Source organism: Apodemus sylvaticus, chromosome 7 (assembly GCF_947179515.1).
Source record: "Apodemus sylvaticus chromosome 7, mApoSyl1.1, whole genome shotgun sequence".
In the NCBI taxonomy this organism is placed as follows: Eukaryota; Metazoa; Chordata; class Mammalia; order Rodentia; family Muridae; genus Apodemus; species Apodemus sylvaticus.
This window is the reverse complement of record NC_067478.1, coordinates 86,503,350-86,525,959: the sequence shown is the minus strand read 5'-3', so window position 1 is coordinate 86,525,959 and position 22,610 is coordinate 86,503,350. Positions and strand designations below refer to the sequence as shown.

General features: G+C 47.7%; 1 protein-coding gene across 1 annotated transcript in view; it reads right to left on the bottom strand.

Moving 5' to 3' along the window:
• Nucleotides 1-22,610, bottom strand: part of Grik4 (glutamate ionotropic receptor kainate type subunit 4) — a 436,861-nt gene that overhangs the window by 169,130 nt on the left and 245,121 nt on the right. The window contains exon 4 of the mRNA XM_052188602.1: nt 2,649-2,813. Within this exon, the coding sequence (XP_052044562.1) occupies nt 2,649-2,813 (165 nt within the window). The remainder of the gene's footprint in view (nt 1-2,648; nt 2,814-22,610) is intronic.

Here is a 22,610-nt window from a genome sequence, read left to right as displayed (position 1 = left end):
ACTGACCACAAAGCAAGACGAGCATTCCCGATGGATGAGCTCTTTCTCTTTGGGTTTCCAAAGGACCAGGTACTACGTGGGGAGATCTACGTCCTATTCCTCCCTTCAAGGCTCTGGGGAGGAACATCAGGAAAGAATAAGCAGAAGACTCCATGGGAGACAAGAGTGGGGGGAGGGGCAGAGCAAAGCTGTGTCATCTGGACATGGCGGGGCAGCTGCACTCATGAATTCACAACTGTGGGGCCTGAGCAAGACTTACATAAGATCAAGCCAGCATGGAGGGAGGAGGGGCTCACAAGCCTCTCTCCCTGCTGAGGAGGTTTGGGTAGTTAATGGTGTGAGGGGAAGGAGAGTCAGTTGTCTTTAGAGGTGTGGCCCCTGATTGGTTGGCCAAGCTCCAGATAATGGCCCCCACACCCTTCCCCACAAAAGCAGCACAAACTGGACTCCCCGTGGATTATTGGTAAACAAAAGACACGGAGTTGGGAAGAGTGGGGTGTGATGGAAACAGAATTAGGAAGAAGAAGATTATGAGGATAAATACGATCAAAATGCATTGTATGCATGCACGAAATTCTCAAAAGTTTAATAAAAATGCATCATAAAAAGCGGTACTAGGGAAGGCTGATGCTGTGTATACTCTGAGGGGGCTATAAGTCCCACCAGTCCAGAGGTCCTATCTCTCTTCTTTACAACACAGTTCCCAATGTGAGGATCCTGAATCATAGAGGAAACACTCAATAAAAGCTCCAGGGTGAAGCATCAGAGGGCATCATCCTGGGCAGCCATGATGAGATAGTGTATGATGGATGGGAGAGGAGACCCAGCTTAGGGAAGAGCCTGGGCCCATCAGGACAAGGAGGGCTAAAGAGAGAGAACACAGGAGACGCAGAGGCAAAGACACACACACACATACACACACACACACATACACACACACACACACACACACAGAGAGAGAGAGAGAGAGAGAGAGAGAGAGAGAGAGAGAGAGAGAGAGAGCTGGTGGGCCTGGGCACCACTGCCTGCCTCCCCATCATCTTCTGTACTTAAACCAGTGAGAACCTGTTCCCTTTCTTGAAGCCCTAACAGCCCAGACTAGAGCAATAGAGCAATGCTGCATCCTCTCCTGGGGAGGATCCGGTGTCTAACACCAGTAGTTACACAAGTTGTTCTTTTCTTTTATTCACTTGGTTTTGGGTTGGACAAGGAAGAGAAGGGGACTCCCCAGAGTCTTATAAAAATGATGTCATCACGTGTCCGGGCTGAGCATCCCTTGCTACAGTTGGGGTGCGGATGTCCTTCAAAGGTGAAGGCTTGGCCATCACGTGGTGATCGGAAGTGGGGCCTAGTAGAAGGGAGTGAGGTCACTGGGGGCGTGTCCTTACAGGGGCATTGGCGCCTCCTTTCCTTTCTTCCCATCTCCTCTTGCTTCCTGGGTACCACGAGGTGGGCAACTTTAACACAAGCCTCTCCATGATGCTCAGTCACAGACGCAGACCTGATAAAACTGCAGCTAAACAAGCCTTTCCTCATTTTAAGTTGAGGTCTCTGGCACTTGGACCGAGAAGCAGAAAGTTGACTAATAGCTCGTTGCTTTCCTTTCTGTACCAGAACTGTTTATTTCTGGCTTGGATGCAAAGCAGGGGCTCACTAGCTGAGGCTAAGTCACAAGGCAATGCCAGCACCAGACAGAGGACCGCAAGGGAGGTGCGGTGCGGCAGATTGTGCACAGACTAGCTCTGTGCTCGGGCTGATTATCCCACACCTCTGAGCATCATTTTCCCCCTAAAAGAGAGGAAACAGCGTGTAATTCTCATATATTGTTAGATGCAAAAGAGGCTTCCAGCACATGGGACCCACCCCGTGTGTCTATAAAACCCTACAACTCACAGGGAATTCTCCTATTTTTTTAACTCATGTGAACCTCAGAACAAATATGCAAGATTTGCAAAGTAGAACCTAGAACTCCCATTTTATTGATGAGTAAACTGAGGTACAGATAGGCTGAATACCTCAGTTGGAGAAAACAGCCATACTCCATTCCAAGACACAGCATCTTCCTACATTGCTGCCTTCAGCACAAGAAGATAAGGCAGAGCCAGGTGACTCCTTAGGCAGGAGAACTGTGATTCAAAGCTAGCCTGGGCTATGTACTTAGCTCTGGACTAGCCTGGGCTACAAAGTGAAAGCCTATCTCAGTGGCAAACTAGTAAAGACTAAAAGAGAAGGAAAAAAGGAAAGGAGACGGAAGTGGGGGTTAGGAGCAAAGGAGGGCGGGATGGCAGTAAGGAAGAAGGTGCCAATGGGTAAGCTCCCTTTAGCTGCCTGCATTCTTTCCCAATCATCTACAAACCTTTGTTCAAGTATCTGTATAGAAAATGTCCAGGATATGAATGAATGAATGAATGAATGAATGAATGAATGAATGAATAGATGGATAAATGAATGGATGGATGTATTACTTGATGAATTAATATTCTATCCAATTCATGATTCACAACAAAACCTAGGAGTCTCATCTGGACTGAGATTCCCACAGGCCTTCCTAGTGTGTAACTCTCTCCCACCCCTGGACACATGGTATCAGAGGCCTGGCACATGCCCACCACCAACTCTTCCTCTGCCAGCCTATCCATGCTACGTACTGGTCTCTGCAGTTTCGTACTCGCTGTCTCGGAGAAGCTCAAAGATGTCCACTTCGACCTTGGCCTTCCCCAGCCTCTCTGGTGCGCGGTTGATGCGGTTCTTGGCCAGGGTGATGGAGAGCCTTTCCCCTCTGCTGCACTCCATGGGGTCATCCAAGATAGCAGCTGTGGGCAGGTAACCATACGGAGACAGTTGATACGACACCCATCACTATTGCCCATCCGTCCTCCTTCTCCACTCGCCCCACACTGCCACCTTCCTTTTCCAAGAAGCTTCCCAAATCCCTTTCCACCTCGACATCCACAGAACTCTCAAGAGTGAATTCCCTGCACGCTTCAGTCTCTATTCACAGACAGCAATGAATTTCTAGGGCATAAGCTCCAGAGGAATGATGCAGTACCACAACCGGCCACCAGGGGTCCTACCTGTCTGAGGTCCTTGGTCCCAGGTGCCAAAATACCCTCAGAGACACGGGCACAGAAAGGCATGTGCTCACTACCCTTTTGGAAATGGAATTCTAGGGCTACAAGAAACTCCCTGAGGAAAGAGAAGGCTGTGCATTTGTGAGAGACAGCTGTGGGAGCAGGGAAGCAGCTGTAGAGTCCTGTGCAATGTTCACTCTCCAGTCTCTGGTGCCCATGAGTCATGTGTCCCGGGTGAGCCATGAAACGTCTCAGAATATCTTTTCTTCACTGAGCATTGGAATAGTAAAGATGAACTCAGCCGTTAGCGGAGGGATTCAGTTCAGGTAATGGCTGTCAGGAACCCATCATCTGGACTTAACCAGTGTGGGTGACTTGCAGCGATATAGTACGAGTAGCGGCCTAGCCTCAGGTTGCAATGTGAAGGGAATCACGGAGAATCAGGCTCCACCCATATTAGCTACTGGATCTGTTTCCTCACTTGAAAACTGAGGAGCAAAGCTACTCCTTGGCCTCCTGTGAGAAGTCTGGGACAAACTCAATGCATCTAGTAGGCACTCGCATCTAGCGGCACTCAGTAATGCTAACCACTGAAATTCTTACTTCCTGGGGGAGCTGTAAACTGGCTTTTATGTAAACACTTGCAGCAGTTATTCACAAAGACTAACGGGGGAAATGGTTCAAATGTCCATCAACCGAGGGGCGAGGGAGACGATACTTCCCTATTACGGTGCATTATTACTGTTTAATAAAATATTTCCACATGCAGCAATGTGAATGAACCTTAACAGCATTAGGTGGGTGGGTCTGTCAATACAAGAATATCTAGACAAAGTGAATCCATAGAGACACAGATCAGAGGAACAGTCGCCTGGGATTGTGAGGCAACTGTGGGTACAGTAAAAACCATTGAACTGTATGCTTTTGGTGGGTGAATTATGCAGGGGATGAATTTTTAACCTCAATAAAGTAATTATAAAACAGGCAATCAAACGTATCATTGGCCCCGAGTGGCAAAGGCAAGGTGGACGGGGGGAAAGTGTCCCTAAGTTCTCATGTTCACAGGGATATGGACTTGGTGCTAATTGGATTTCCATCACTATGACTCTGAGATCATCCCTGTACCTTCACGGCGCAGGCTCTAGGCTCTCTGTCCTATGTACAATCTCACAAAGAAAATACCAGGACATGGCAGGGAACGTGACAACGCATTTTTCCCTCCGACTTGAGGATTTATTTATATGCATGCTCCCAGCGAACAATGTAAACTCAATTTCACATTCACAGGGTAGGCTCGGGCAAGCAGGGAAGGTGAGTCCCGAGACCCAGACAATGAGGTAGACACATTAACTAGAAAAGCACACATGAAGTCGCTGGCCACCCACAGGGGTGGCCAAAGAATTGTAAGTGGGAAGACTGAAAAGCCCTTCCATGTCCACATTCCTTATGAATGGGAGAACTTGGGGATGTTCTGACATTGGTCAGTATTCACATTATAGTCTCACTGGACAGATATATGACTCAGAATGAGACAGCACCATGGGAATCAGAGATAGAAACAGTCGCACCGTGTCACACTAGGATCACAACTTGAGACCGTAAGCAAGCTGTAATAGAAAGGAATGAGTCCCAAATCATGTCCCTTAAGGGACAGATGATGTTCCTTCTAAAAGCAGACAGGCGGTGTGTCGCCCCATGTCAGTGCTGACCGTCAAAACTTCACATCCATCGGTTATGGAATATTGACTCCACATAAGATTTGATACCAAGAAACAAACTCTACGGTGAAAATTACATAGCAACAGCTAGACTGGCCCCAGAGCCTGGGGAAGAGATCTATAACAACAAGGAACTGGCAGTCCAGCAGATTGCGCAGGAGATCCTGGATCCAAGGTAGAGCTGCGCCGTGTACCAGAAACCATAGTGCGTTTAGTGGGCACGTTACAATCTCATTCTCAACTCGCTGAGACCAGTGTCTTGTCTTCTCAAAGGATGAGAAGGAATGGGTCTGACAAGTCTTGAGCCTCCCCATGCTTTCAGAGCTGGCAAGCGATGGAAGAGGGGGTGGTCTCGGGTTGGCTTGATCTGTCCTCCCAGAACTTGGACGAACAAGAGGGTGTAGCAGGCAGAGATCCTTTCATGTTATGGGGGCTTTCAAGGAAGTGTCACCAAGGTAAGCCAACCCTGAGACACTAAGAGTAACAGGCTGGATTCTGGAGCTCTGAAAAACCCCAGGTCTCTGCTCCCCAATCCTAGCACACACCACACCCTAATGAGATTTTCCAGCTAGAGACATACATCCTATTAACTATTAACATCTACTAGATATTTCATTCATTACTTGTAATAAACTAATCACTAAACTAACCTCCCCCAAAACATTATAAGGTTTAGATCTGAAGTGTGCCCCGGAGGCTGAGTCTACTGAGAGCTAGTGGAACTTCAAGAGGCAGATCATAGTGGGAGAACGTTAGGTCACTGAAGGGTGACAATGACCCTAGCTGCCCATATCTTTCCTTCCTGGCCATCTGAGCAAAGTGGCTTTCTCTGCCACATGCTTCTACCATGACATAGAACCCCATCGTGGTGCCTAAAGCAAAGGAACCAAGCAACCAAGAGCTGAAGTCACCGACACCACAGCCCGAACACACCTTTCTTCCTTTAAGTTGATTGGCCTCAGGAACATGCTCACAGTGACGGAAAGCTAACACCAAGTCCGTACCCTCTGTGAACATTAGAACTTACGAGTGTCTGCCCTGGGTGTTCACATCGCAGACTTGCTGGCTTTGCTGCTGCACCATCTCTCCAGAAATTGGCACAGTGACAGCCATGTTGCAAGAGGCAGCACACATCCGAGGGTCAGCTCCAGATACAACTCCATCTCTTCTTTTTGAAAAAGATGTGTCTAAGGGGTGTGTTAAGTGCGCCATTTCATTATCTTCTCCTTTGCTGTTCTCTTTTCCAGTGCATGTTTAAAGCCCTAACTCTCAATGTGATAATATTTAGAAGGAGGGCTTTCAGGGTTAATTGTGGTTACAGGAGGTCACAAGGGTGGAGCCCTGAAATCATGGAATTAGTGTCCCGTTCAGAAGAAAGATCAGGAAGCTCAGTCACTTGCTGTCTACTACCGGAAGACTCAGTGAGAAGATGACCCGACCCTCTATTATCACCAGGAGGAGAGGCCTCACTAGGACTCCACCAGCTCCGTGACCTCAGACATCCCAGAGAACACTGAGACATAAAAGTTCTATTTTTAAGCCGCTCAGTTTGCAATCTTACTGTACCGCATCCTATGCTGATTAAGACAATGTGTTCATAAAAACTGGGATGTGCAGGCCCCAGCCAATTGTGTCACACACTGTACACCCAATACCCAGAGCCCCATCTAACGTGCTGAGTCAGAGAACAGTGGAAGGCAGAATAGGAGAATGTGGGAACCTGATGCTGAATCCTCCTCTTTCCTTCCCCATGAGGCCCTCATGGGTATTTGACAATCACAGTCCCCATGCCCACTCCCAAGCCTTCCTAAGCTCCACATTTCACGAAAGTTTCAGTTCTGGATGGTGATTAATTACTGACTGGGAAGAGGCTTGACTGGGTGTTTTGTTGGCATCAGGCATATTGGAACCAAGATAATTCGCTTGAAGGTAGGACCTGAATTCTAGGGCTATGAATGCCAAACCACAAGGTGGAGGCTCAGGCTCTTCCGTGATGCTGAAGGAACATATCCCCAGCAGGCAGTTACCAAACAGCACACTTGTTCTTTAGCAGTCCCAGGGGAGGAGCCAGATGGATGGAAGAGAGCAGTGTGCTCAAGACTTAATGGGCAGCGGATGCTCCTGGACCACACTGGGTCCCTCAGGCCTGGCTACTGGGCTAGGCCAGAATGTTCACCGCTCCCAGATGCTGCCAAATGAGGAACAGTATGAGCCAGCACACCCTGTGGCCCTGGGGACTGTCCTGTGTGGGAGTCAACTAGTGCCACAGTGAGGCTGAGAGGTCTGGGCAGCAGCAAGGGCAGGGTTGAGATTAACAGACACTTGTCAGGACTACTGCCTGCCCTAATATCAAACCTTGTAGACCCAGTAGTGTCCAGCGTGTCTCTGGCCCAGCAAGATTTAGCACACCTTTGTTATGTCAAGAAAGCCTTTGCATTCACACAGAGCCTCTCCCTCAAATCCCAAGCATTGCGTTCTCTGTGGGGCTCCCTCCCCATCTGGAATCTGAGGCCCCTGACAACGGAAAGGCAGCCCTGTGACAGTGCACATCTGGATGCCACACTCCCTACCCCCTTCTCATCCCTATGTGTGTCAGCTTTGGACAGGGTGACTCCCTTTTGGGTTGGTGGGCTTGGCTCGGCCTGCTATAGCACTGCGTTAGTGAGCTCAGCGCTAGTGAGCAGGCCCGTGCAGAGGTGGATGCTTAGCTCTGAGCTGCTCCAAAGCTTTGGGAGTTGTCGTTGGTCATGCCAAACGGCACCCTCACCCACTGGGGCAGTGTTGCCCACCTATGCTACTCCTTCCCAGCCTGGACTCTTCTCCCTACAGACTCATCTCTTCCTGAAGGCCGTCTCCGACTCCTAGGTTCCAGTGCACTCTTTCATAGATTGCCTGAGAACCCAAACAGCTCCCTGGCCCATTGGCAGAGACTTGGCTGCCCTGTACCTCTGTGTGTCCTCAGCTCCCCATGCCTTAAATGCCCAGATAATTCTCCCTTCCTGCCTGCTTGCTTTCCCAGAGTGCCCATCTCAATTATACGTCCTTCCTTTGAGCTCGATGAATTTCTCCAGCTGCCTATCTGTGACCTCCCTTCTTTCTCCTAGTCGGCCCTTTGAAGGAGTGGGTTGAAGAAGCCTGACACATCTTAGTAAATGGATGAATCTGGGCATGCAGTGCTCAGGACTGCGTGACTATGGAGAACAGAATACTGCATGATCGCCTGGCTCTTCATCCTCTGCAGCAATTGCAGTGAAGGTTGGTGGCGTGGCAGCATCAGAGGACACCAGGATCGAAGGCGGCTCCCATACATGAATGTACACGGCAGAAGCTCCTGTACATGCACGTACATGGCAGAAGCTCCCGTACATGCGCATACACGGCAGAAGCTCCCGTACATGCGCATACACGGCAGAAGCTCCCGTACATGCGCATACACGGCAGAAGCTCCCGTACATGCGCGTACACGGCAGAGGACCCATCGCTGCCTCCTCTCAGGATTCACCCCTCCAGGGATGGCAGCATCCTGTTCCCTGCTCACCTGTGGGAACTGGAGCAGGGTCTGCCTTCCCTCCATGCGTTATTGAAAGCTTGGGAGTGACCTCAAGTATGGATGCTGGTTACCTTAATTTCTAATCTCCACCGGAAGCCTGCTACAGAAGAGTCTCGATAGTCTCAGCTCTTTAAGGAGGGAATAAAGAAGTTTTACTGGTGAGCTTTTATAGGTCACATCTATTGCACTGCCAGTGGCTGTTTGGACCAACCATTATGACTCTGTGCTAATAAGAAAAAGATGGGCTGAGCCCTGGGGAATTGGTTACCTTGGCTTCCCAGCTGCTTGCCGGCAGCTCCAGGTTCCCAGATATGGTGATGGCCCTGCCCCTCGTCTATCAACAGCTCTGTCCTCTTACTGCCCTCCATTTCCTTGTTCCCACTCATCTCTTCCACAGAAGGAAGCCTCCCCACCATGAGTTGTTGTGCCTTTGTCCTCTCCTGGCTCCCCCCCTTCCAGGACAGCGTCTATCCTCACCCCTGCCTTCCTCCCCAACAGCGCTACTTGCCTCATTTAACTCTTTGATCCTGCATTCAGTGTCTTCTGGATGAACTTGTCTATCTGTGCTCAGGCAGCGTCAAAGCCCAAGCAGACAGAACTTCCTGACACAACAGGCTCCTGATTTGGTAAGTGCAAAGCCAAAGCCAAAGCCAAAGTAAAAAAATAAAAATAAAAAAATTTAAAAAATAAAAAAAGCCACACCACAGCCAACACTCAGTAAAGTGAAGAAAAGCTTTTAATGCCCGCAGGAGCATGAACACAGCCTCCTAAGATACTTTTACAGCACTAACAGCTCCCCTTCCTCCTCACCCGCAGTGTAAGCCAGGCTTATTGAAGGATTCTTCAGTTTGCTGACTTCAGCCCAAAGTCCCCCAATCCTCTCACTACAAGCCACCTCTGCCCCCCACTTCATTCAAACTGCACACAATGCCAGTGCCAGCAAGCACCGCAGCAAACTCAGGAGGCACTTCTCATCCCTCGTCTAATTACACCATAACCAGCACTGATGTTTGTGATCACCCAGGAGCTACTCTGAGAACGTCAAGTATAGGATCTCATTTAATCCCCGTGCCACGTGCAGTTTGCTGTTCTGTTTTAGTGTGAGAAAAGTGGCTGCTTCATTCCCAGCCACCTCCCTGAGGAAGAAACACGCGCATACAATAATCTGTCGGCACCTCAGGTAAATGTCAAATGTATCAAGACCTAAAGTAGGAGGTTGGCAAGATTGCTCAGTGGGCAAAGTTTTTACCACACAAGCCTGAGAACCTGAGATTGATCAGCAAATCCGTATGTCTTAGGTGGGTTTCTACTTCTATGATAAGAAATCATAGCCAAGGCTACTTACACAGGAGTTCACTTGGGCTATGATTCCAGAGTGTTAGAGTTGACGATGGTAGAGGGAAGGCTGGAGCAGCAGCTGGGAGCTTCCTTACATCTTGATTCACAGGCGGAAGATGAAGGAAACACTCTGGCACTGCTCTTCTGAAACCTCAAAGCCACTCCCATTGACTCCTCTATCATGGCCACACCTCCTAATCCTTCCCAAACAGTTCCACCAACTAACAACGGAGTATTCAAACATATTAACCTATGAGGTCATTCTCATCCAAACCACCACACCACCTAGAAGAAGAGGACCAATGCCAAAAGAGTTGACCTCTGACCTCCACACATATGCTGTGGCATACACAGTTGTCCCCATTACACACATGTACATGCACACGCAAATGCACACATGTACATATGCAAGAAAGAGAGAGAGAGACTAAGTTCAGCCTTTGCCTGCTTCTCCCTCTGCTAAAACCCCAAGCTTAGTGCAAAGGGCAGCATCTGCTTCCCAGATCTCAAGCCCTTGTCCTACTCCCCACTTCCAAACCACCACCCCAACCATACCTGCATCTACCTCTACCACCTCTGTACTTCTCTTGTTGGTTCCTCTAACAATGTTGTCTGCTTCCAGTTCCTTCACCCCAACTACCTGGAAGGTAATTGCTTAGCTGGGTCTTATGGGTATATGCCTGTGATACCAGCTAGTCAGGATGCTGAGGCAGGAGGATAGGAGGATTAGAAGTTCGAGGCCTGATTGGGCTACAGAATGAGTTCAGAGACAGCCTAGGCAACTTACCAAGGCCCAGTCTCAAAATAAAGATGAAAACAAAGATAAAAGCAGGCTTGGGGTAAATCTTAGTGAAAGAACACTTTCCTAGCATATGTAATGTCCTGGGTTCCATCCATGGCATACCTGATGAGGCCTGCCCCCTTAGACTCTGCTTCCCTCTTTATTCCTCTCAACCTACCACAAGTAGTAAAATGTTGATATGCCATGTGTGCATGCACACCACACACATACTACACACACACACACACACACACATGCACACAAGAAAAAGAGAGAGGCATGCATGTAAGCACACATGCATATTTGCACACAGACATGAACATGCAAGCACACCTGTGTTGCCATGCACCTGCATTCCTTTGGTCTGCACACCACACACACACACACACACACACACACACACACGCACACATGCACACATGCACACAAGAAAAAGAGAGAGGCATGCATGTAAGCACACATGCATGCTTGCACACAGACATGAACATGCAAGCACACCTGTGTTGCCACGCCCTGCATTCCTTTGGTCCCCCACTTCCTCTGCATTCTCATCTTTGCTTGTTGGTCCTACTCACTCAGGACAACTCCCGGGACATCTCCCCCTCCAAGATTCCTTACCCTGAACACAGTATCTCACCAAGCACCACAGCCATGCATTTCCCAACAGGCCCTTGCCTCTTGTGGTGCGTTTCAACCATGGCTTCAGTCCTTAACCATCCCTCATCCGTTCCTTCTAACCTGGTACTTGGAACCCCATCTGGCAAGAAGGGTATACCCTTTATAAACATTTGAGCCGAATTAACCTCGACGTTGGGGCTATTCTAAGGCAACTTCTCTAATTAAGATCATCACTCTGCTCCATATATTTGTGAGAAAAAAAATGATTTTGACATTGGCACAGTGAAAAGCAGACCACACTGTGCTGAGTCAAAATAACCAGATCCTTACACACTAAAGGAAGACAAGAACTTTAAACTGCCACGTGCTATGTGTCAAAATTAACACAAACCGGGCTGCAGACATAAATGTAACCCCCAAGACTGTGAAACTTCTAAGAAAATCTGCATGACCTCCAAGTTAGAAAAAGACTTAGGCACAACCCCCGAAGTAGAAACTCAGGAAGTTAGACTACATCAAAGCTGTACTTGTCAGTTCTTCCAAAGGCGCTGTGAACAGGATGATGTAGACAAGGAACAACCTGGGAGAAAATGTGTGTCGATCCGATCCTAGACAGAGGCCTCACATCCAGAAAACATGAAGACTTCCAAGACTCAGTAATAAGATAATTATGCAAATTTTAAGTCAAACAAAATTGAAACAGACATTTCATAGATAAGTGATACAAGTAGGTTAAAAAATTATGTATATATATATGCTCAGTATTAATAGCAGTCAGCAAAATGCAAGTTAAAACCATAATGAGATGCTACTACAAGGCTGTAATTAAAAGGCTTGACCATACTAAGTGTTGGTAAAGACACCCAGTAATTCCCATTCAACTGCCCTCTCTTGTTCCTGCCCTGATCCTAGTTGTGAGTACTGCCCAAGACTGGGTCTAATCTTCAGTTTCCCTGCACTTGTATACTTGCATACGTTTCCCCTAAAGAACCTACTAGACTGGAGAGGCAGCTCAGTTGGGAACATGCTTGCCTTGCAAGCACAAGGGCCTGAGTTGGATCGCCAGAACTATGTGAAGAAGCAGGACGTGGTGGCCCAGGCTTGCAACCCCAATGACAGAGACAGGCAGATCCCTGGGGCTCCCTGCTTAGCTAGCCTACCTCACTTGCTTGCTTAATCCCAGGACACTGAGAGACTCTGTCTCAAAATCAAGATGGATAGGGCCTGAGAAAGAGTACCCAGAGTTGTTGTCCGGCCTCCACAGACACACATGCCCATGCACGCACCTGAGCATACACAAACATGCATCCGTACAGAGAGAAATAACTCATTGATTCTCACATCAGTTCTCAACTCTCAGCCCCTGGGTTGATACAGGGAGTATCATTTACTATGCATAAAGTTAGTGCATTCATTCAATCGTTCCTATATCTATTAGTTCATCAAAATCTATTAACTAGCTCTCTTAATCAAGAAATCTCTTGATGTAGATATAGGGGATGAGATTTTTCTGATTCCTCAGTGTCCAGAGAAAGACAAAGCTATGTAAGCAAACGGCCACAAGCCAACAAGGAAAGAGGGAGAGCAAAATCATGTATGCCGCTTCTGTGCTGCAGGTATTCATGTACCAGAAAAATCACAGGCCAGAGAGATGAGGTCTTTGGTTCTCCAAGAGATCCTGGGTTCTGGAGAGGAAGCAAGTGACCTTTACTGTATATGGAAGCAAGACTTTCTTAGGAAGATAAAGGAAAATCAACTCTCAGACGGGGAAACTCCAGAGAATGATATTTCTCTAATACACATATACATGTGAAGTGGCCACTGACTACCCAAGTATCTGTGACTACCAGGATTCACAGAGGAGATAGTTATGAAGAAGTGGGTGAGTTTTTCAGAGAGGCAGAGAGGAAATGTGTTAGGTCTGGATCCCTCCCCAAGCCCAAGGAAGCCTGTGGTGCCTGGTGAGAGAGGCCTGGAAAGAGAGCAGGCGAAGAATGTCACAGCATGAGGGACTTATAAAGACTCCCCAGGAGGCTGGGACGGTGCTCTAAGATGCTGAGGAACAGCCCAAGGACTTTAAACAGGTCATGGCATGGCAAAGCTTGCATTTCAGGGCAACTGCGCTTGTAGGTATACGGAAGAGTGGAAATTTGATCTGAAAAGATCAGTCTGGGTGCTATTTTAAAAATCCAGCAGAGGGAAATGAGGCCAGAAGTGAGGGTCAAGGCAAGGAGAGCAGAAAGCGTCTGTTAGCTTCTCCTGAGTTCCGGAGACCAAGGACAGACTTCAGGCTCACAAAGGTGAGGCAGGTCCAAATGTCGCTGATGAGGTGGGGTCAGTAAGAATCCCCGGGGACAGGGCTATCCTGACCATTTGAGTTCAGTATTGAATGAAGACTTGGGGAAGGGAAAACAAGGCTTGACACCTTGGAGATGCCATGCTTGGGGACAGTTTGGAGGAAGGCTGAAAAAGAATGTTCTGACCTGAGAACTTCCGGAGGCTGGAGGTGAGATGGACGAAAGATAATGAGAACCCAGGACTTCCCATGAGGCTTGGCAATGGGCAGGTCTCTGGAGACTTCAGTGGAGAGACAGGAGCAATGCTGACATGGTATCAGGTGTCTTTGGACAACTGGGTGTGGGGCACATCACTCTTTACAAGGACTCAGGAAGCTATGAGAACAAGGACTTAGAAAGAAGTAATCGGGAGGAAAGCCGACCACGGCAGAAGAAAAGGAGCCTTTTCCGAACAAGCCCTGTAAAAGGCAGACAGAACCTAGAGAGGGATAAAGAGGCATGACAGAGGGGACAGTCCTCTGCCAAGTTGGCAGTCCATGGTGCCAACCCAAGGGCCTTTCTCTTCTTCCTTGTTAACAGCCCATCACCCCTGATATTAAGTGGATGCAGGGCGACCCAGCTCAGACGATATTTGACAGCCTCCTCTGAGCTCAGAAGACCTGAGCTGACTTTGGAGTTCACAGAGGCAGGTGAAGGCTACTGTGGCATGCAGGTCACCCTCTGCTCTCTTCTCTTTGCTCCTGGAAGGATATGGCGACCGAGCATCACACACAAACCACACGGTTGGTAACGACAACACTGTTCAGCATCTCCATCCTCAAACCATCGCATACCCTAGGCTCATGTAGGAAAGATGCATCTACACTTGAGTGACTGCATCTTCAGGTTTCTGTCTTACTGCGGCTCAGCCTCTATCCTACCTCAGTGCTACCCAACGGGAGGGGGGGGGGAAGCCAAGCCTCTGTTGGTGTTCTAGTGGGTACTTCGTAAAAGGTCAAAAGAAATGTATGAGATTATGAAATTAAATCACGAGTACTATAATGCCAACATCCAATCAATACAAAAAATCATTGAGATGTTTTATATTCTTGTTTTCCTATCGTGTGTGTGTGTGTGTGTGTGTGTGTGTGTGTGTGTGTGTGTGTGTGTTACACATCTCCAATCAGGCCATCTCCACTTCAAGAGCTGAAACAGATCGCTCAGGTCTGAGACTAATAAACACTACAGCGCCTTAAGTGTTGGATGGGAGGGGAAGTCAAGAGAGACCGAGCAGGGAAGTTTCCATTTTCTTGGAGGAGAAGCAATATCTTCATCTCCTGCAAGCCAGAGTGACAGGGCAGGTGGCTACAGGTGAGAGATGAGAGCAACTGCTCTGTTAATAAATGGTTTTCTGAGTCCACTTGAAGTGGGGGCGGGGCTGGCATGGCTCAAGGCACAGAGCAGGGCAGGTGGGTTTCAGAGCTCTCAAGAGGAACTGGATGTTGTTAGGGGAGGTGATGGTGCTCATGGTAACGGAGCCAAGTGGTGGGTTGGGGTCTTTCCATTGGATGGTGAAAGGAATGTATCCCAAAAATACATGTACAAAGGGTTTGACCAGCAGGTAGAGGATGGGATATGAGGGATGTGTAACAGATCCTGGGACATACAGGCATTGTGAAAGGAAGGATGGGGACAGGAGGCTATTTTCAGAGACTATAGAGGTGTGACTTGGTGGCAGGAGCAAAGTCCCCCTACCTCCTTCCAGAAAACCAGTGGGCTGGGCTCTGTCATGACGCTGGGAGAAACAGTGCATGTTGGTGTGGAATGGGAGAGAAGTCAGTGAGGTAATCTCCACAGCTGTGGCCCTGGAGAGGGCTGGGTGCACAGGCACAAAGGATGATCAGGATGGAGCAAGGTAGGTGAGGGAAGAAGGGGGAGTCCAGAGTTTCATCCCTACAGCAGGACAGACAGAAACTGTACCAAAAGCAACAGAAGGGAGTGTCCAGATGTTAGATCAGGGAAGATGGACAGGGCAGCTGCCACTCTGGGGTAAACAGTTGCCCCTGGAGATGGGAGGGAGGAAGGGAAGCCTTCTACTGGCTAGAGCTGTGTGCTAGTGGAGCAGGGCATGTGTGTGATCGATGGGACAACTCAGTAAATGGTGGCTCTGGGTGCCTGCTGCCAGATATGAAGAACAACTCGGAGGGGAGCTGTGAACTGAGGTCAGAACGCAGTCCAGAAGAGGCGTGGAGATGAGGCTGCAGGGGGAGGCATGCAGGGAATGGAGCTAGCACCACTGGCTTCCCTGTGTGTGGACTGCCAGATAGACAGGGAATAGTGAGTGTGGGAGGCTCAGCAGGCCCCTTGTCTCTGGCCCCGGTACAGCCCAGCACTGAGCAGACACACGGCAGGCATGGATGCCTTTCAGATCTGTCCAATGGAAGCGTATGCCTGAATTTCACGGCATGGTTCTCTTTTATCTTCCACACAACCATAGCTAAATAAAGGACATGACCCCTGGAAAAAAGTTTATGAATGAATTCCCTGGCATAGTCAACAATTATATCTGCACTTAGCATTATATTAATATGGCCACTTTGCAGAGTTTATGGATATATCTGTTCAGTATTCCCAGATAACCTCCTTAAGCTGGTCTCTTTTATCTCTCCTAGTCCTTCCCACATTCCTGCTATTTTCTCTTTTGAGGAAGATCATCCCCATGTGTTCTGCTTAGCTGTAGTCACAGAGGGAGCCCCCATCCCACCCTGTCTGGGCATCTTCATGGGCAGCTTGTGGATGACCCCAATGCAGGATGTGGGAGCCCGGTTCTTGGAGGGGCCACACTCTAGGCTCACTGTGTACAGAGCCAGGATGGGGAGGAGTGGGAGCTGGAGCTGCCCATTTATATTGTTTAATGGCTACCGGTGACAGCCTTCTGGCCAAGTTGTGAGGCAGAATGTGAAGAAAGGCTGACAGGGTGTGGAACCATGAAGGCCGCTGGGAGCCTTGGTGAGCTGGAGTGTGCGGGATGCCACACAAGGCTGGCCTTTTAAACAGCAGAGGAAACTGAGTGCAGGCCGTCTCCTTGACTGCGGTAATGCAATCTGGAGAGCTTGCATGGACCACTGATGCCAATGCTAGGCACCAGGCAGGACGGGAGGAGATGAGAACCCCAAATAGGAAGACATGAAACAGCTCTGGCCACTGCTCTCGAAGACTCGTCAAAGGCTTGCTGGGAAGTTAGAGATGGAGGATGGGAGTGTAGATGGGTGTCATAGGCCATGTGCTAAGCAGAGTCTGAAGGTGAGCCGGGAGGGGCAGCTGTCAAAGGCTTTCCCAAGAGTCCACACTCATCTCTAAGTGAGTGCCACTCTGCAGTGCATTTGACCCACTCATGAGTCTATCCTGGTTTGAATGTGAAATGCTTCCCTTCATCCCAAGTGTTTGAACTGTTGTCCCCAATGGCGGTGCTGTTCGGAGGGTTGCAGAACCTTTAGAAGTGAAGCTGGAGGAAGTGGAGGCACTAGAGAGCCAGCCTTGAAGTTTTATAGCCTGGCTTCACTTCTGTCCACTTTGTTTCTTGACTGCCAAGGCGGTGTGACCAGCTGACTCCTGTTCCTGCAACATCTCTGCAATGGATGGACTGTGTTCCCTTGAACTGTAAGCCAAAATAAACCTTGTCCCCACCTCCCCTTAAGTTGTCATCAGATATTTTATCAGAGTAGTGAGGTCAGTAATCAGTGCAGTCTCATTAGATTCGATCACCACTAAATCACATCCCTCAGGCAGAGAGACACTAAGGCACACATTTTGCCGCAAGCTTTGAACAAATGCAAGTCAAGTCTACGAGAGTTGACAACATGGAACCCTGCCACCTTTGATCAGAAAGGAAAAATGGGTTCCTAAATCACTGGGTTGATATTCATCTCCCTTCCATCTTAGGTATGAGCATAACCAACTGGGACTACCTTGAGTTTGCAGAACATGGCAGGAAAATCTGAAGAGCCAGACCTTTGATTGTTTCTACCTTAGTGTTACCCGTCTCTATCCCAGGAGATCAAACACCGGAAATGGACTATCATCATCATCATCATCATCATCATCATCATCATCGTCATTCATTGTCATCATCCTCCAAAGAAAGAGCCAGAAGCCGGAACAGAGCAAAGGATATTTATCCGGCAGGACACTGGTGGTTAGAGTTTAAGCTAGGTACTCCCAGTAGGACAAGAATATTCATGTGCTCATTCATTTGAAAACTATTTAGATAATCTGTCATACTTTCTCTCTTGCCCTTTTCCTAAGCTGGGAGAGAAGAGATTCCTATCAAACAGAATGTGTCAGACTTGTGGCTCACACTGTAATTATGATTTCTGGTTGGAGTGATAGTCACTGTTCTATGTACCCAGGAGACAGGCAGAATTGTCTTGGAGACCACGTGCAGCATGCAGGTTGAAAATCTGTCCCTTCCTTCCCAGTCCCCATAAAAATGAGTCTTCAGTACCACAATGCCTCCTTAGGGGACCACAGATGTTCAAACACCCTTGTGGCAGTCCTCTTTCCAGACCCCCTCCCTCTGGGTACCATTTTTCTTTTAAACTAAACCACTGGTTAGGCTGGCATCCATGGGTGCATCAGACTATCCTGGTTAGGAACCATTTTTGTGAGGCAATGAGGAGGAGTAAGGAGATCAACTCCAAGAGCCATGCCCCTTTTCATGCTAGAGCCTAGGGCATCAGCTCAGGATGAGAAGGGTTGGGTAGGGGTAGGGAGGGTATGGGCCACAGCTGTGCTCCTGACCCCAGCATCACAGACTTGGTCTTGCTTTCTGCATAACTCCTGTCTGATCTGACTGACTGAGTTTCCACAGAAACAGTGGCTGAAGGAGATGCTCATCTGACTGTTGCCAGAAAATGCAAAATGCAGAGAGAAACATACTGGAAGAAAGATCGCCGACTGCAGAGGATGAAAGCCAGCCCCATCCCCCATCCGGGTGCCATATGCCACAGAAGTAAGAAGCTAGTAAATCTAATTTAGTATAAACCATGCAATTACCCACTTTAAAAATTAAGGACCGAGACCATAAACCCACTAAACTTCAAATGTTCGTAATGGGCAGTTAAATGGGAGAGACAAAGTACAGGGGAGAGAGGTAATGTGGAGGAAATGGGGGAAGGAGAGAAGGAGAGAAAATGGTAGAGGAAAAGCAACAAAACCCAAGATCAGAAAGGAGATTGAGGCGGTGGGAGAAGATAGGGAGTGGCAGAGAGCCAGCACAAGGAACACACATTGTGTCTCAGAGGAACTGCCACGTAGGGTCCTTGCATTCCGCTGTCAAAGGGGCCAAAGTCACCTCTGCAGCCACAGGTCATGGCAGAGTCTTTTGCAATGACTAGAAAGCATTCATTTTGTTCTTTTCTTTCCTCCAGTCATCACTCTAGTTCAGAGCCAGCTTTATTGACCTCAGTCCTGCTGATATTTGGGGGCTGTTCTGAGCATCCTCTAAGGTTTAACAGCAGTGCTGGCTCCTATCCACTAGATGCCATGGCACTCTCCCTTGCTAGGACAACTAAAACTGTCCCCTGAGATTGCCAGATGTTCCTCCGAGTTGAGTAAGAGAAAGCCACTTCCCCCCAGTTGAAAGGCAATGGTTTGGTCCATTATTGCTTTACAACCTAACTCTTGCCTCTAGCAGTTGTCCCTCTGTCCCTCACTCAAACCCACAGGAGGACTCTTCCCCACAAGGCACATCTTTGATAGTGTCACTTCACTATTCTGAAGGGCTCCAAAGCATTCCAGTGTCCAGAGAATGAAAAATGACAATCCCCGGTTACCTACCGTGCACCACACTTTGTTCTGAGCATCGGAAATAGAGCTCGGAACCCTGAGACTCAGATGCAAGGAAAGGCGGGGACAACAAAGGTGCAAAGAAAAGACATGGGCTGGCTTCACACACAGCACCAAGAACTAGAAAAGGAAGGGAGTGGACAAGTCCGAGCAAACCGGGGGTGGCAGGGGAAGTTCCCTCTGCCTAGGCACCGTCTGAGCCAGGACAGAATAACACAGAAGAGAGGGAGGAAGAAGCTATGGCCAGAGACACAGAACACTAAGGTTGAAGGAAGACAGTAAGAAAGAGCTCCTAGGGAGGACCTGGGTCAGCATCTGGAGCATCTGTAATAGAATGACCAAGAAGTCTGTAGTGGGTGCAGCGAGCCACAGGAGGCCATATGTTTCTGTGGTATGGCAAGAAACTTAATGTTCCCCTAGTCCTATGGCCAGCCACCAAAGTTCAAAAACAACTGAAGTCCAAAAGGAACTGGAGGAATTCTTCTTGTTGTTTGGTTGGTTTGGGCTTTTTGTTTTTGTTTTTGTTTTTGGTTTTGTTTGGTTGGTTTTTGTTGTTGTTTTGTTTTCTGTTTTGTAACTTTTTTGTTTTGTTGTTTTGTAGTTATTTTCTTGGTTTTTAGTTTTTTATTTTATTGGGTTTTTTTTGTTTGTTTTGTTGTTGTTGTTGTTGAGACTTGGTCCCTCTACATATCCCTGGCTGTCCTGTAACTCACTATTTAGACCAAGCTGGCCTGGAGTTCATAGAGATCTGCCTGCCTCTGCCTCCCAAGTGCTAGGATGAAAGGTGTATGCCACCACACTTGCCCATTGGAGATTCTAAATATAACCCCACTCCCCAGCCTGATTCTAGAACGTAGTCAGTCCCTCAACAGCCCATCTTAGTTAGTCTGTACTCTTCTCTAACATAAGATTGTACTCAGAGGTCTCCATGAGACCTGTAAGACACAGGCTGCCTGCCTGGTCCGTGCCTCCACTGTGTGACCAAGTAGGGGTCTGAATGGTACCCAACAGCACTCATTTGTCCCAAGTTCCCAGGAACTGTTGACACTGCTAATCCAGAGAGCAGGTCTGAAGCAATCCTCCACTGACTATTGGCTGTGTCCTCAATCATGTCTCTGTGGCCATGCCAGCCCACCTGTCCTCTGCACTCATGTGTTTAAAATGCCAGCCACTTGTCAAGGCCTGACTTATATATCCCTCCAGCAGTGCCTCAGTCACATGGACCAATCCCCTTCGAGCATCACATCAGTTAGCACTACCAAGGCATCAACATCTTCTGACCTGTGGTGTATGCCTGAATGGGAGCCTCAGTTGTGCTTCTGAACCAAGACTTCTGGGACCATACTCTAGCCTAACAAATCTGCTAAACATCCCTCTTTCCCGTTTTGAATGGGTTGAGCCACCTGTAAAAAATGACTAGCCTTCTCTCTTTGTCTCATGCCCACCCAGATATTATAAAACCCTCTCAGCATAAGCAAATCAAAGGCAAAAAACAAAACCTGGAAAGGGGCTGGAAAATGACTGAGTTAATAAAATGCCTACTGCACACGAGGACCTGAGTTCAACTTTCTAGGAGCCATGTTCAAAACAGATAAACAAAGTTAATCATGAAAGCACACACCTGTAGTCCCAGCACTAGGGAGGTGGTGACAGGCAGATCCCCAAAGCTTGCCAGCCACCCAGTCTAGTTGAATCAGAAAGTTCCAGGTTCAGTAAGAGATACCCCAGTCCATCTCCAAAAAGCAAGACGGAAAATAATTAAGAAAAACACCCAACACTGACTTCTGGATTACACACATGCACAAACCTTCCACTTTCATGCATATATACATACATACATATATACATACATACACACAGTTTTTTAAAAAACTAGAAGAATAAGACGTGTTGGTAAGGAGGTGGAGAAAATAGAACACTTATGCATTCCTGGAAGAAATATAAAATGGTACAGGTATTATAAACATATATCAATTTTCCTCAAAAAATTAAAACACAATTGCCATATTTGATAGTTAGAGTTAATTGTCAATAGAAATAAGCAAGATCTAGAGTCATCTTTCAGTATACTGCAGGTGGTTATTTGACTGCATAAACTGAGTGGGAAGAGCTGCCCACTGTGGGCGGCACCACTCCCTAGCCTGGATCCTGGACTGTGTGAACTGGAAAGTGGGAGGTGAACAGCAAAATGCATCCATTGCTCTATGTCCCCGATTGTGGACGTAATGTGATAGCAGTTTTAACTCCTGCTACCTTGCCTTCAGTAGGACTCTTGAAACATAAACCAGGATAACCCCTTTCTCCCTTAATGCTTTTGTCAGAGTATTTTATCATAAAAACATGGGATGAACTGAGATGCCATATGTCCCAGCATATTTTAGAGTCTATTTCCAAAATAAGTGAAAGCAGAGTCTCAAACTGATACTTGTGCCTCCATGTTTACCCATGACTCTTTACTAGAGAAAGAACCAAGTCTCACGTCCCCCGCGGCTGAATGGATAAAGGGTATATTCAAACAATGAAATGTTACCCTGCCTTACACAGGAAGAAAAGCTGGATATATGCGAACAAAAGGGTGAACCTTGAGATCACTATGCTAAGTGAAATAAGGAAGTCGCAAGATGACAAACAATGTGTGTCCCACTTAGATGAGGTGCAGAGAGCACATGCTTTCTGGGGACAGAAAGCATGATGGTGGCTGTCACAGGCTTGGATGGGGGTGATGGTAAGTTCCTCTGCAATCATAGAAATATTTTCAGTTTGGCAAGATAGAAACAGGTTCCGGAGACATATGGTGGTGATGGTAGCACGAAGCCCTGGAGGCATCCATCTCTGCTGAACCATACACTTTAAAATGATCAAGATGAAGACTCCAGGGATGGCTTCATTGGAAAAGTGCTTGCTTTGCAGGCATGAGGATTCAACCCCTAAAATCCAAGGTTAAAAAATCTGGGTGTAGTGGTACGTAATTGTAATTACTGGGTGGGCAGAGACAGGCAGTTCTCTGGGGCTCACTGGCTATCAAGCCTAGCTTAATTGGTGAGCTATAGGCTAATGACATACCTTATCTCAAAAGAACAGGTATTGTGTTCCTGAAGATAACATCCAAGGTTATCTCAGGCTTCTACACACACACACACACACATGCACACACACATGCACACATGAACATATGCTCACACACAGTTCATTCACAAACGATCAAATTTTATCAAAATTAAAGATGAAATTTAAAGGACTAAATGAAAATATTAAATATGATTAACTGCTTAAGGTGGCCCGTTTTAGGCTGTGCCTATTTTATCACAGGTGCTTTATGATTTACAGAGTACTTCACAGAACTTACCTCATTTGCATCTTTACATAATCCACAATGCAGGGGTAAAATGGTTTCATTACTAGTTTTGTAGA